Consider the following 15,286-nt stretch of genomic DNA (forward strand, 5'->3'; position numbering starts at 1 on the left):
CCATCATTATAAAGCCACATTCTCAGAAAATGCACAACTAAAAAAATGTATTTTGATGTATTCACCTCATTAATGTGAATGAAATTTTGCATATATGTACATCATTTTATACTTAGATATGCATTCCTACTATTTTTATTCTCATCTTTTTTGAATAATGCTTACCTATTAAGTTAAAAGGATGTAGAAAAGGAAGAACAGGAATACTGGGAAAAGTATTCAATCCTTCCTACATTAACCAAATTCAAATACAGAAATTCTCCATTTTAAAATGTGACATATACTTTAAGTCAACTCAAGTCTCATAAATATTACTTAAAACAATAGCATGCTAAAAAAAAGTCACTGCATGATTGTTTATTTAAAATATTATGACTCTGGATGTAATTACATATGGGCTTACATAATTTATTATTCATATAAACCCTCAATTAAAATGCATAATAGTTCACCCACAATGCCTTTTTTCTAAGCATAATAAATTTTCTTATTAAAAATGTTTAAAGCCTTTTGAATCTTGATTTGTGAAGAAATTACTGAAAAATAATTTAAGCTTAACTACATCAAACAATGGTATTGTTTGCAATGCTGTCACAGATTCCTCCATGGCAACAGTCACGTGCTGTTACTGCACAATTTATGGTACAGGTTATTATGTGCACATAAACTCTCTACATAATGACAGTACTTTCACTGCAACTTGCTCAACACATTTAAAATTATGAATACAATTTACAAAATATTTAACAATATACTTTTAAGATAAAAGTATCCTGAGGATATTACAAAATTCATTTTACCAGCCCTTCTTTTCTTTGTTTTATTTTACTCTTTAATTTCCAATATAATAGCTGTTTATACTTTGTTACGTAAAAATGTCCTTATAGTCCCTATTAACAAAATATATTTAAGCTCAATAGCATATAATTGTCCCTCAAACACTTAGTTCCAACCGCCTGTCTCCTTGGTTAAAATCAAGTATTTATCAAGTTTTCTATAATTCTGAATCAGAAAAGGTATAGCAAAACAGAGAGAAATAGGGTTAGCACATCTAAGTTAAAAGCACTGCATTTTTAATATTTTGGTCATATTTTATAATAAAATAATATATTTTGGCAAAAATAATAAAATATAAGGTTCAGTTTATTTTCTATTAATGGTAGATCTGGCAGGTATTTTACACTTGTAAATACTACCTATTTAATTTGACTGTTTTCACATTTGTTTTTAAAACAAATGTGCTATAAGGTTTTCACAACTTTTGAGACTAAAAGCACCTAAAAAATAAAATTTAAGTAAAATGTTTGTTTGATGATCAAAAAATCCTTTCATTAATTTATAAACTTACTTTTAAGTGTCTCATATATACCAACACAGAATTGTTATTGCCTGCTAAGACATATTTGACTCAATGTAATCTTTAAAATAATAATCCTGGAAGTCTTCCTGAAATTCATGTGAAAATTCGATGGGAATTCAAAAAAATTTTTTTAAGAACATGAAAACAAATAGCTGCAAAAAAAGTTGTTATTCTGGTGGTAGTAGTAATGATGGCGCAAAAACACATGAAAAGACTTGTAGTTTTCTAATATATACACAAAGTATGTTCAAATAAGATGTGCAAGGTATATTACATATATACACACAACCACACACACACACATATATATACATACATATATATACATATATATACATATATATGTATAAAGTAATTAAATGTGTGTATATATAATACACACACACACACACACACACACACATACACACATATATATACACACACACATACACACACTTGGGCTCCAGTAGGGAAACTTGAAAATTTATATAATGAGCCACTTGGCTCATTTATCACTGAAGTCCCAATAATAGTTTTAATGGAGATGTACATTATTTTTTTGATTCTTACTCAAATATCAATCTATCATTAGTTAAGAGAAGACTTTCAGATGTATAAGTTTGAAAAAGGAACTGAGAGCATGGTGAATTAAGTGATGATGGATATGCAACTGCTTTTACATAAAAGGTATTTTTACTGTGGAAGAAATTCATGCAGAGGTATCTGCAGAAGACTTTATCAACCATAAGAAAACAAAACTCATTTGACACTGTGACATCCTCACTATAACACACTATAAATATGTAATGTTACAGCATTACTTATACATTCTAGTTTGGGCAACAGAGTCTAATTCTGAATGACCTTGTTAATTTTTAAGGCATCAGTGCATCAAGGGCAAAGCTCCATAAAATAAATATGGAAACAAGAAAGCATTAGCTTATTTGTGGCATTGAGAGTAACCAATGTACATTATATGTGTTGGCCACTTCTATGGAATAGGTACTAAATTATAGATCTTATGGTCAAAATGTTACAACATAAATTTCACATCATGTTTCAATACTTCATTTAATGGGCTAAACTGATCCGGCAGTATCCTCATTTTCATTGTTCCATCAGCTCCACATGAAAAAATGTGATTTGCTGGCCCTGTCTCAATTTGCATCACTCCGGTTCCGATATTTCTGAAAATGGATTGCCGAGCATGTTCACTGATAAAAGTGTGAAGAAGACTAAAGGTAGAGAGATTCCAAATCTGCAAGATATTAAGAACAAAATAAAACTTGGGGTTGATGACTACCTAAAAAGTACAAATATAATATGTAGGCCTGTCTTCCTGTGCAGAAAAGGAATTTCTAAAACAAAGATGGAGAAAAGCCTGTGCAGGCCTGAGTTCTGAATAGAATGTAACTCACTTAGATATTATTACATTCTTCAAAACCCATCCAGTAAGAGAGGTATTTTTAACCCTGCATTGGAGATGAGAAAACTCAGGTACAAGGATGTTAAGTGTACAATGCTACAAAAACTTGCAATATTATAGGGATTACCATAAAAATTTCCTATCTCTCAGCAAAGCTTTTGCTGTGTAGTTCTATAGTGAAGTAATCTTGTCTCTATAATGTAAAATACCCCCAGGGGATCAGAACCACTGAAAAGCACTAGATACCTAGAGGCCTCAGATAAGGCAAATCTATGTTCCAGCTACAAGATAAGGTTAATTATTATAACTTCAGAATAATTAATTTACTAAATAGAAACTTTCTATTTTCATCCCTTTCTAAATAAATATGTCTGTCCCTAAAGTAATTGATAAGAATCTTCACTTATGTGGAACCTAAATGCTTTCAGGACATTGTTTTAAATTTAGGGAAACCAATTTATTTATTTATTTATTTTTAGATCTCATTAACAAAAATCTTACTTTTCTTTAAGAAATAAATTAATTTCTACCATTCTAGACATACTTGTTAAACTGTGACTTCTGAATATACTACATTGTTTACTTTCAAATCTTTTTTTTTACTCAATTAGATAATAAAACTGAGTACAAAATAAAGAACGAATCTAAAACACAGTATAAACTGCCTAAACTGAGGGCAGTTCAAATATAATTAATTTTTCCTTGCTAAGAATTTTGAAAATATGCCAGTTCTAACAAAGTAGTCCAATTTATTTGCACTAAATAGACTCTCTAGCATTTAAATTAATGGATTCTAAGAAATCAAACACCCCCAGTAGATTGCTGACCATTAGAATAATTTAGGGACTACTCTAAACTAACTTATTTCTGCAGATGTTTCCAAGTGTGGCCACAGGACTCTCCATCAAAACCACTAGGTCTGTGTTATAAAAATGCACATTCCTGAACCTTGGACTTACTAAGTATTTTTGGGGTGGGACCTAACAATAGAATTTTTGGAGTGGGGTACATTTTTAATAAGCTGCTTAACATTTAAAAAACCCCTTGGTTTTAAACACAGTGGGGTTTAAGGACTGTTATAGGCAGGACTTATCCAGGTACATTCAGAATTACTGAATCAGGCACTGAGTAGTTGCATGTTAAACTATAAATAAATAAATAAAAATGGCATAAGGAAATATGTCAGTGTATTTCATGGTACCTGAAATAGAATTCAGTAATGCTTAACATGCAGTCAAGACTAATTTTAACATCTGAAATGTATTTATATCCATGGAAAAATCTAGTTCTTTTATATGCATTAATTAAGCATATCTGAAAAAGATAATTTTTAAGTTAATCATTACTTCATTTGTTAAAAGATTTATTAAATAACAATTAATGTGGTTGACTACAAAGGAGTTGTTAATATATATATATTATTTAAAGAGACTAACATCATCAATTATGATTAAAGGCCTAAGGTTTCTGAAGATTTCTTTTTGTAGATATTGTGGCATTACTGTTTACCTTTATGCTGCCTTCAGCAGATCCTGTAACAAAGTACTCTTCAGTTGGATCAATAGCAACGGCTTTAACAGGAGAATCATGGCTCTGGAAAAGCTGCCTTTGTTGTCGTTGCTGAAGGTCAAAGACACATGTAAAACCTTTTCTGCCACATGATATTAGTAGCTGATGTTTTGGAGCATATGCTAAAACAGTGGCTCCACTATCATGGCAAATAAAAGCTGAAAGGAAAAAAAAAGTAAAAATCATTTAATAGTATAAGAAACAGACTTCTGGCTTTTAGCCAAGGTGAAATGTTAGAACATGTGTTTTTGTGGACATGTGTTTTCATTTCTCTTGGATATATGGATATATGGATATATGGATATATATATATATATATATATATATATATATATATATGAATGAATATATACTGCTGGGTCATATTAAGTGTATGTTTAACTTTATTAGAAACTACCAAACAGTTTTCCAAAGTGGTTGTGCAACTTCATACCTCTATCAATAAATCATGAGTGTTCCGGGTTTTCCATATCCTCACCAACACTTGTTATCCTAGAATCTTTAATTTTGGCCATTTCAGTGTATAGAGTAGTATCTTATGGTGAATTTAATTTGCATTTCCCTGATAACTATTGATGCTGAACATTATTTCGTATGCTTACTTGCTATTCAAATGTTGATAAGTGAATAATTTTAAAAATCTTAAATATATTATTTCTTTCATGGGTTATGCTTTTGGTTTTGTATCTAAAAAGTCATCACCAAACCCAAGAACACCTAGATTTTCTCTTACATTTTGTTCTAGGAATTTTGTAGTTTGTATTTAACTCTATGATCCATTTTTAGTTCATTTTCATGAAAAGGGTGAGGTTAATTTTTCTGCATATCAGCATCCAATTATTTGTTGAAAAACTGTCTCCATTGAATTGTCTTTGTATCTTTATTAACAATCAATCCACTATTTATGTGTGAGTTTATTACTGGGCTACCTACAAGCATACCTTGCTTTGTTTCACTTTTTTGTACTTCACAGACACTGTATTGCTCGTGGCAACCCTGTATAGGGCAAGTCTGTTAGCGTCATTTTTCTAACAGCATTTGCTCACTTTGTGGCTCTGTCACATTTTGATAATTCTCTCAATATTTCAAACTTTTTCATTATTATTATGTTTGTTATGATGATCTGTGGTCAGTGATTTTTGATGTTACTATTATAATTGTTTTGGGGTGCTATGAAGCATGCCTATATGATGACACACTTAATAAATGTTGAGTATGTTCTGACTGGCTGTTCCCCCATCTGTTTCCCTCTCCTCAGGCCTCCCTATTCCCTGAGACACAGCAATATTGAAATAAGATCAATCAATAACCCTACAATGGCCTCTAAGTGTTCAAGTGAAAGGAAGAGTCTCACATCTCTCACTTTACATCAACAGCTAGAAATGATTAAACTTAGTGAGAAAGGCATGTCAAAAGCCAAGATAGGCAGAAAGCTAGACTTCTTGAACTAGAGAGCCAAGTTGTAAATGCAAAGGAAAAGTTCTTGAAGAAAATTAAAAGTGCTACTCCAGTGAACACAAATTATAAGAAAGCAAAACAGCTTTATTACTGATTTGGAGAAAGTTTCAGTGGTCCAGATAGGTCAAACCAGCCACAATATTTCCTTAGGCCAAAACTAAGCCAGAGCAAGGCTCTACCTCTCTTCAATTCTATAAAGACAGAGAGAGGTGAGGAAACTACAGAAAACAAGTTGGAAGTTAGCAGAGTTTGGTTCGTGAGGTTTAAAGAAAGAATCTGTCTTCAAAACTTAAAATGTGCAAGTGCTGATGGAGAAGCTACAGCAAGTTATCCAGAAGATCCCGCTAAGATAATGAAATGACAGAGTTTCAGTGCAGATGAAACAGCCTTATATTGGAAGAAGATACCATCCAGGACAGTGATGGCGAACCTATGACACGCGTGTCAGAGGTGACACGTGAACTCATTTTTTGGGTTGATTTTTCTTTGTTAAATGGCATTTAAATATATAAAATAAATATCAAAAATATAAATCTTTGTTTTACTATGGTTGCAAATATCAAAAAATTTCTATATGTGACACGGCACCAGAGTTAAGTTAGGGTTTTTCAAAATGCTGAAGCTAATGTTCACTTACACTCCAAAAAGCCTATATTATTTAGCCCGTAAGTATTATGCTAAATCAACTCTGCCTGTGCTCTATAAAAAACAACAACATGCCCTAGCTGGTTTGGCTTAATGGATAGAGTGTTCCCAAGTTCAATTCCAGTCAAGGGCATCTACCTTGGCTCGATCCCTGGCCCTGGTTGGGGAGCATGCAGGAGGCAACCAATTGATGTGTCTCTCTCACATCGATGTTTCTTTCTCTCTCTCTCTCTCTCTCTTTCTCCCCCCCCCCCCTTCCTTCCACTCTCTAAAAATCAATGTAAAAATATCCCCAGGTGAGGATTAACAACAAAAAAAAGAACCAACAAAGCCTGAATGACAGCATATCTGTTTATAATGTGCTTTACTGACTATTTTTTTAAATATATTTCTTTATTGATTTAAGAGAGAAGGGGGGGTAGAGGGGGGGGAGAGAGAGAGAGAGAGAGAGAGAGAGAGAGAGAGAGAGAGAGAAACATCAATGATGAGAGAGAATCATTGATTGGCTGCCTCCTGCACGGCCCCTACTGAGGATCAAGCCCACAACCCAGGCATGTGCCCTTGGTCAGAACTGAACCCGGGACCCCTCAGTCCGTAGGCCAATGCTCTATTCACTGAGCCAAACTGGCTAGGGCTTTGCTGACTATTTTAAGCCCACTGTTGAGACCTACTGCACAGAAAAAAATTATTTTTAAATTATTAATGCTCATTGACAATGCATGTGCTCACCCAAGAGCTCTGATGGAGATGTACAAGATTCATATTTTCATGTCTGCTAACACAACAACCATTCTGTAGCCCATGGATCAGTAATTTCAATTTTCAATTCTTATTACTTAAGAAATACATTTTGTCTGGCTAGTGTGGCTCAGCGGTTGAGCATCAACCCAGAAACCAAGTGGTCATGGGTTTGATTCCTGGTCAGGGCGCATGTCCAGGTTGTGGGGTTGATCCCCATTAAGGGGCGCATAGGAGGCAGTCAATTGACAATGTTCCATCTCCCTATACCTCTTCTTTCCTCACAAAAACATATTTTTTTAAAAAAGAAATACATTTCCTAAGTCTATAGATGCCATAAGTAGTGATTCCTCCGATGGATCTGGGCAAAGTAAATTGAAAACCTTCTGGAAGGGATTCCCCATTCTAGATGCCATTAAGAACATTTGTGATTTATGGGAAGAGGTCAAAATATCAATATTAACAGGAGTTTAGAAGATGTTGATTCCAACTCTTCTGGATGACTTTGAGGGGTTGAAGAGTTCAGTGGAGAAAGTAACTGCAGAAGTGATGGAAATAACAAGAGAACCAGAATTAGAAGTGGAGCTTGGCGATGTGACCGAATTGCTAAAACTTGGTAAATGCTGAGTTGGTTCTTATGGATGAGCAAAGAAAGATGTCTTCAGATGGAATCTACTCCTGGTAAAAATGCTGTGAAGATTGTTGAAATGACAACAAAGGATTTAGAATATTACATAAACTTAGTTGACTAAGCAGAAGCAGGTTCAACTGTGGATAAAATGCTATCAAACAGCATCACATACCACAGAGCAATAGTTACTAAAAAGACTACAGTATGTATAGTGTAATCATAACTTTTATAGGCAATGGGAAACCAAAAAACTTGTGTGACTCGCTTTACAGGCATACCTCAGAGATACTGCCATTGAGTTCCAGACCACTGCAATAAAAGAATATAGCAATAAAGCAAGTAGTAATCTTTGTGCTAGTGGAAGATCTTGCCTTCAATTTGTAAAAAATGCAACATCTGTAAAGCTCAAAAAAGGGAAGTGCGATAAAATGATGTATGCCTATATTGCAATATTCACTTTATTGTGGTGGTCCAAAACTGAACCAGTAACATCACTGAGGTATGTCTGTATCCTGTTCTATGATATGTGTCTATTCTTAAGCCAATATCACAGTATCTTAATTATTATAGCTTTATAGTAAGATCTAAAATCAGGTAATGTGAGTCCTCCAAGTTTGTTTTTCTAAAGTTCTTAGTATTCTAGATCTGTTGCCTCTCTCTACAAACTTTAGAACCAGTTTGTTGATATGTGCAAAATGGCTTGCTGGGACTTTAATTAGATAGGATTGAATCTATGATGTTGGAACTGACAACTTAATAATATGGAGTATTCCAATCTGTGGATATGGAATATCTATTTATTTAGATCTTTGATTTCTTTTATCTGTTTTTTTCTCCAACAGATGCTATACATATTTTGTTAGATTTATGCCTCAATATTTCATTATTTTGGATATTATAAATGGTAGTATTTTTTAAATTTCAAATGCCAATTGTTGGTCTATAGGAAAGCAACTGACTTTAGTATTGATCATGTATTCTGTACTCTGCTATACTCAGACATTCATTCCTGGAAGTGGTTTTTGTAGATTCTTAGGGATTTTCTACAGAGATATTTGTTTCAACCTGTGAATAAAAACATTCTTTTTCTACTCTTCCAATCTGTACACCTTTTATTTCCTTTTGTCTTATTGCATTAGTTAGGTCTTCCAGTACAATGTTAGTTAAATAGGAATGGTGAGTGGGAACAAAATGTTATGCAATAATTGATGTTCACAATGATGACTTATAACCATCAGATCCAAAGTAAAGACAAATGATTTTTATATTATCTGTTCTACTGTCCCTCATTAAGGTATAGTGAAGGGTTAATTATGCATACTGCATTATTTCTGCTTTTAAACTGTGCCACCAAGTGCAAAATAAACCTCATGGGTTAATAAATATGCCATTTAAAAAACCATATTCATTTAAAAATAATATTTAGTTTATGAATTTCTTGACTTTCAATATTTATAAAATGCTTTCAAAACTTACCATGAACTAAACTATTGGCAGGTGCTACAAGAGTATCCCACAAACATATGTTTCTGGAAAAAAAAAAAAGATTACTCTTGAGTGACACAAAGTTAACAGAATAAAAAGTATGTCTCATATTGTAACGTAACATTTAAACCTTGCTCTCTCAGAAAGTTCTTAAATTTATAAACACACCAAATACAAGTAACCAATATATTTATGTATGATTAATTTTAAACAAAATTTAAAAACTAATAACTCATAAAATTGAGTAATTCACATTAACATGTATTTACAAATACTACTATATGAAGCCTGAATAGGGAAGCTACTTTTTATATTCACTGATTTTCTAACAGACTCCCATACACAAATAGGATACACTGAATTTTCTGGAGTGCAAAGAAAACTTATTTCTACTATGAATGGGAGCAGCTTTTATGCCTTTCCATGAGTTGCAAAGGAGGCACCAATATATGTAAGAATTTCTATGGAAGATGGGTTAAAAACTCCATATTCCTACAGTCCCATTTCTAGGGCAAAATGAGGCCGTACCCCTAAATATAAAAGCTCACCAGCCTCAGTTGGCCTTGACCTCATAACTCAGCTGTATGAAGGAAGTCAAAAGTGGGGGTGTGGAGATGGAGGCAGAGAAAGACATATTTAAAGATTTTTGAGGGGATGGAGACAGGCTATCACTTATTAGCTAATGTACAATTAGCAATCTTAGTTTCTTTTTGTGAAACAGTCAGTGATTTCAACTGGTTGGTTGCAAGAATTTTTAAAACATGAAATACCCGACTATGTATTCAGGGATACTGACCTCTCTTCCCTTAGATTGTCAAATTAAAAAAATGACAACAGCCAACACAACAATAGCCATCCGGTGTGAATGCCCTGTCTTGAACCATAAATATATAGATCATATAATAGAGTCGAATCTCATTGGTCATGTTACATAAAAAGGTTGCATCTGATTGATTAATTCTTGGTACCAGAAATCCTTACATACAAGTGTAGACACCTGATTTTTTTAAAAAAGTCACTTTGGAGCAAATATGGTAGATAATAATTTTTATGTCAATCAAAATTATACCTATTTTTTGTCAGATGGGCAAAAATTAATATATTTTAGGTGTGCTGCAGAATTTTAATAGTTAATGTATGCTATGAGATGAAAAAGGTTGAAAATCGCTTATCTAGCTAATAGAGCCATAGTGAGCATTAACTAAATAGCATGGCCAATAACTAATTGAGTTTTTGGGGTTTTTTTCCTCAAGCTTTCTTAACACAGGGAATCATATGGGGAAAAATTAATTCCACCAACAACCAAACCTTCTTTCTTACACTCAAATCTTAATATTAGAATATTAACAATACAAAAGGAATGGATTTTTTTCAAAAAAATTTTGAATTTTATTTAATTTATTGAAGCGACATTGCTAATTAAAATTATATAGGTTTCAAGTGTACAATTCTATGATTTGTGTGTTCACCACCCAAAATAAAGTCTCTTTTCATCACCATGTATTCGACTCCCCCTACGCTACCTGGATTTGTTTTTAATGGCACCAGAATACCGTTAAATTTACCATTAGAATACTAAAATGCCCAAAGAAAGAATTTTTATAATAAATATATTTAAAGGCATGATTATAAAAACATTCTTGAGATGTAAAGACATAAAGCAATTAGAAATAAAGCTCAGCTATTTCATACGCACTTCAATTTCAGTTATAATCTCTTACCTATTGTCAGTTGAAAGACCAGCTGTAGCTATTAGAGAGGAGGAACTAATGAAGACAAAATCATTGGCTGTTTTGTTATGACACTGCCAAGTCTGTAATAGTTATAAACAGCAAATGTTAATGTTATTAACAGTTTCATAACGAGGTAGATGCATTAATCAAAAAATGATCATGTAATTTGTGGCTTACTTAAAGCCTTTGCATTTCCTCCCCTCCCGCCCCACCCCCTGAACTTTAGAAAAATTTCAGGGGTAAAACAGAGAATACTCATACACCCTTTACCCAGATTCACCAATTTTTAACATTTGCCACATTTGCTTTGCTTCTCCTTCTTTCATATACTTACACCCATGCACACATACACACACCTATTCCTGAACCATTTAAATAAGCTGCATATGTCATGACCCTTTATGAGGCCCTTTGCTTTTGTTCAACCAAAAGTTCAAAGGGAAACAAAAGGAGGTTAAACTCTAAATATTTCCCTTGGAATATCTGTAAAAATTTTTGTCTTAGAAGACAGAAACTAGGATACTAGATTCTCAGGCAAAATTATTTATTTTCAGAAATATTTAAAGTTTTAAATAATTTTTCATATTCTATATAATAAAGAGGTAATATGCAAATTAACCCTCTCGTCCTCACAAGATGGCTGCCTACCACCAGGCTGGCAGTGGGGTTAGTGAGGGGTGACCAAACAACTGAACAGCAGGCTGCGTGGGGCGACCAGGCCGGCAGGGGGGTTAGTGAGGGACGACCAAATGACTGAACAGCAGGCTATGTGGGGCGACCAGGCCAGCAGGGGGGCTGTGAGGGGCAACGAGGCTGGCGGCGGGGGGGGGGGCAGTTGGGGGTGACCAGGCCGGCAGGGGGGCAGTTAGGGGTGACCAGGCTGGCATGCAGAGGGAGTGAGGGGCGATCAGGCAGGTAGAGAGGGGCAGTTAGGGGAGACCAGGCAAGCAGGCAGGTGAACAATTAGTAGCCAGCGGTCCAGGATTGTGAGAGGGATGTCCCAGGATCGGGCCTCCCAAGGGGTCCCGGATTGGAGAGGGTGCAGGCTGGGCTGAGGGGATCCAGCCCCCCGTGCACGAATTTTGTGCACCGGGCATGAATTTTGTGCACCAGGCCTCTAGTATATGAATTAAAACATATTACTAATATTAACAAAATTTTCCTTCAAATAATAACTTAAAAATATTATGAGAGGTTTAATGAATTATAAAGACTTCCAAGTTATGTTTGTTCAGATGTTTCTCTTCAATAAAAAATGACTTTAAAAAATATTTGTATTGATTTCAGAGAGGAAGGGAAAGGGAGAGAGAGAAATAGAAACATCAATGATGAGAGAGAATCATGATCGGCTGCCTACTGCATGCCCCACACTGGGAATAAAGCCCACAACCCAGGCATGTGCCCTGACCAGGAATCAAACCGTGACCTCCTGGTTCATAGGTTGACACTCAGTCACTCAGCCATGCAGGCAGGGCTAATAAATGATTTTTTAAAGTATGTCAAAATCATCAAATGAAGATTTTTTCCTCTGAGTCATTTCCCCACTCCTCCCTGATCACTATTGGAGCTGGGCTAGAGGATATGTCCTTAAAACAAACAAATCTACTTTACTCCCCCAAAGTCAATAATGAACATTTTAATCCAATTTATCTCTTTAGAAATTAAAAACTCATACAAAAACAGTCCCTTAGGGAACATAAGTGTGTATATTTGAATCTGTTGACTTAATAAAAATATAGGGAAAAATAAAGGTATCTCATCAACTCTCCCTTGTTTGCTTTCATTAGATTAGTACTATATTCAAGCATTTAACCTTAGGTGAATTATCAGAATCTTAACCCATATTCTTAATATTTTCTTGATAGATATTACTTAGTCCTATAAAGGGCTTCACTAAAGAATATGTTATATATAAATTCAGTGCTTGTGAAGATGTAGAAAATTCATTAAGCCTGTGTGATCCTGAATTGAAATGTATCAATTTTTTTTTAAAAGAGATGAGCAAGAAAATAATAGTACCAGCTATAGAATACACTTTCTACTTTGTTTGTTCATGAGGAATAACGCAGAAAGGCAACCAGATGCACTGGGCTTTTGATCATTCTTTTTAGGTGTAATACCCACTGAAGCTTAGTGAGGCTAGAAAAGGGTTTGAGTAACTCACAGTTTGCATTGGTCTCTGGAGGTGCCATGTTGGTGATAAACAGGTTAATTTTACAAGTTACCAGAGATTTTTATGCCTTACAGAGTAATTTTCGCATAATACAAGGACAGGAGCATATAGTAAACTGTTGAATACATAGGACTAGACAGATTTTATTTTTTTGGCTTTAATATTTCTTGCCTCAAATATATATTCTTAGTGTCTTTAAAATAAAAATTCATAAAATTTTGAAGTTAGGAATTTTTGGCTTACCAGGTATGGCTTAGGCATGCTTCCAGTGACTGGACAACATTTCCAGTTTGTTTGATACAAACTTAAATATCCATCAGCATCAACTATTCCAAACTTAGAGAAAAAATATTTAAGTGTTTAATACAAATACAGAAGCACACATTTACCCTTACCCTTACTTTGAATCCCATATGTTGACTCCTAAACATTTGATTAAAAATTGTTTAACTTTTCACTTCACCTATGCATCCAGAAAAACACTTAGGTACTATTTTAAAAATTTCAAGGTTAGACATTAAAAAAATAAACATCAGAGACCCATTTTATTAATGCTAACCAACAGCATAATCTATATATTCTCTGTAAGTACTCCAAAAATAGGATGCTGGATTTATACATTAAGCTAAGTGATAAAGTTTTAGCATGTATAAGATAGAAAACTGTTCATTTTGAAAAAGACAAAATGATAACTTCCAGAAATATACAATAAGGAAAACATGTAAATAACAGTAGAGAATACAATGAAACAAAGATTATCACAGTAAAAAGAATTCCACTATGGGAACTCAGGGCAATTTGATTGGGAAAATGTCAAATAATCCAGAAAGGGATTATATGATACAGATCTTGAAGGATGAGTAAGGCTGCTGGCAATTTTTTCCTTTAGATAAAAAGTATATAAAATAAAGCAAATGTCTACTTTGGACTATTGCCTTCTCCCATTTCCAGGCCTAACAATTAACAACAATTTTATGGGTTCCCTTCGAGATTTGTTCTACAAATATTCTACAATTCACAAATACATAATTTTTTTAAAGTTAGAATCATGTTTTTAACTTATAGCCATCTTTCCACATTGGTACATATAAATCACCCTCATTCTTGTGCTGTGTAGCATTACACTATATAGTTATAACTTTTTAAAACTTTTCCCTATACACAGTTTCCAATTTTTCCCACATAAAAAGTGTTACTTTGAACATTCTTGTACATATACCTTTGAGTATTCTTGTACATATACCTTTGAGTATTTATGTAGGATAGCTAGAAATGGGAAAGCTTTGTCAAAGGACATTATCTAAAATTGGTAATTAAAGACAAAATTAAATCCTAAGAGGTAATACCAACTTACACTCCCACTTTTCTTACACATTAACTGTTTGAGTCCCAAGCAGCGCAATTGCGCTGCTTGGTATTTCTCGACATAAAATAAAACAAGCGCTATCACGCTGTTTGGGTCTTTTCGTACTCATTTAGAGAAAGCGCGGTTGCACTGTTTGGGATTCTTCGACAGTGTTTTTTCAATACCCCCTGGAACTCAAACGAATCGTATGTTTTCTCGACATAAAATCTCAGCAGCGCGATCGCGCTGCTTGGGACTCAAACGGTTAAGTAAACACTGCATTACTTCAATTATTAATAAAGGTTATTGGCCATGCATAATTTAATGTTGATTGTACATATCCTTTGTCTACCTCTCTATTAAGTTGTCTTCTAAAAATCTGATTGATAGGGCTAATATGAGATATAAACCAACTCTTACTATATTTGTTATAGATATTTTTCCAGGGGCTATCTTTTTTGTTATTTTTCTTAAGTTTTTTGGAGTAGACTTAGGTATGTTTTTCAGAAAGGGTATATAGAAAGTATCAAGTCTCTGCATACTTAAATGTGTTTATTTTGCTGTCAAATCTGAATAATAGTTTGGATAGACATCAAACTCATAGTTCTCATTACTTGTACATCAGAATTCTGTGAGTATTGTTCTACTGCAGTGATGGTGAACCTATGATACGCGTGTCAGAGGTGACACGTGAACTCATTTTTTTGGTTGATTTTTCTTTGTTAAATGGCATTTAAATAT

At 33.9% G+C, this 15,286-nt stretch overlaps 1 protein-coding gene across 14 annotated transcripts in view; it reads right to left on the reverse strand.

Moving 5' to 3' along the window:
• Positions 1-342: 342 nt before the first annotated feature.
• Positions 343-15,286, reverse strand: part of DMXL1 (Dmx like 1) — a 139,838-nt gene continuing 124,894 nt past the window's right edge. For 5 of the 14 annotated variants that reach the window (XM_006081119.3, XM_006081120.3, XM_023745553.1 and 2 more), the window contains 5 exons: positions 13,444-13,536; positions 11,016-11,107; positions 9,286-9,338; positions 4,278-4,495; positions 343-2,600 (listed from right to left, as the gene is read on the reverse strand). In XM_006081119.3, the coding sequence (XP_006081181.1) occupies positions 2,376-2,600; positions 4,278-4,495; positions 9,286-9,338; positions 11,016-11,107; positions 13,444-13,536 (681 nt within the window). In that variant the 3' untranslated portion in view covers positions 343-2,375. The other 9 variants (XM_023745054.1, XR_002826570.1, XM_023745097.1 and 6 more) reach the window with 9 other exon arrangements.

This window comes from Myotis lucifugus, unplaced genomic scaffold (assembly GCF_000147115.1).
Source record: "Myotis lucifugus unplaced genomic scaffold, Myoluc2.0 scaffold_0, whole genome shotgun sequence".
Classification (NCBI taxonomy): Eukaryota; Metazoa; Chordata; class Mammalia; order Chiroptera; family Vespertilionidae; genus Myotis; species Myotis lucifugus.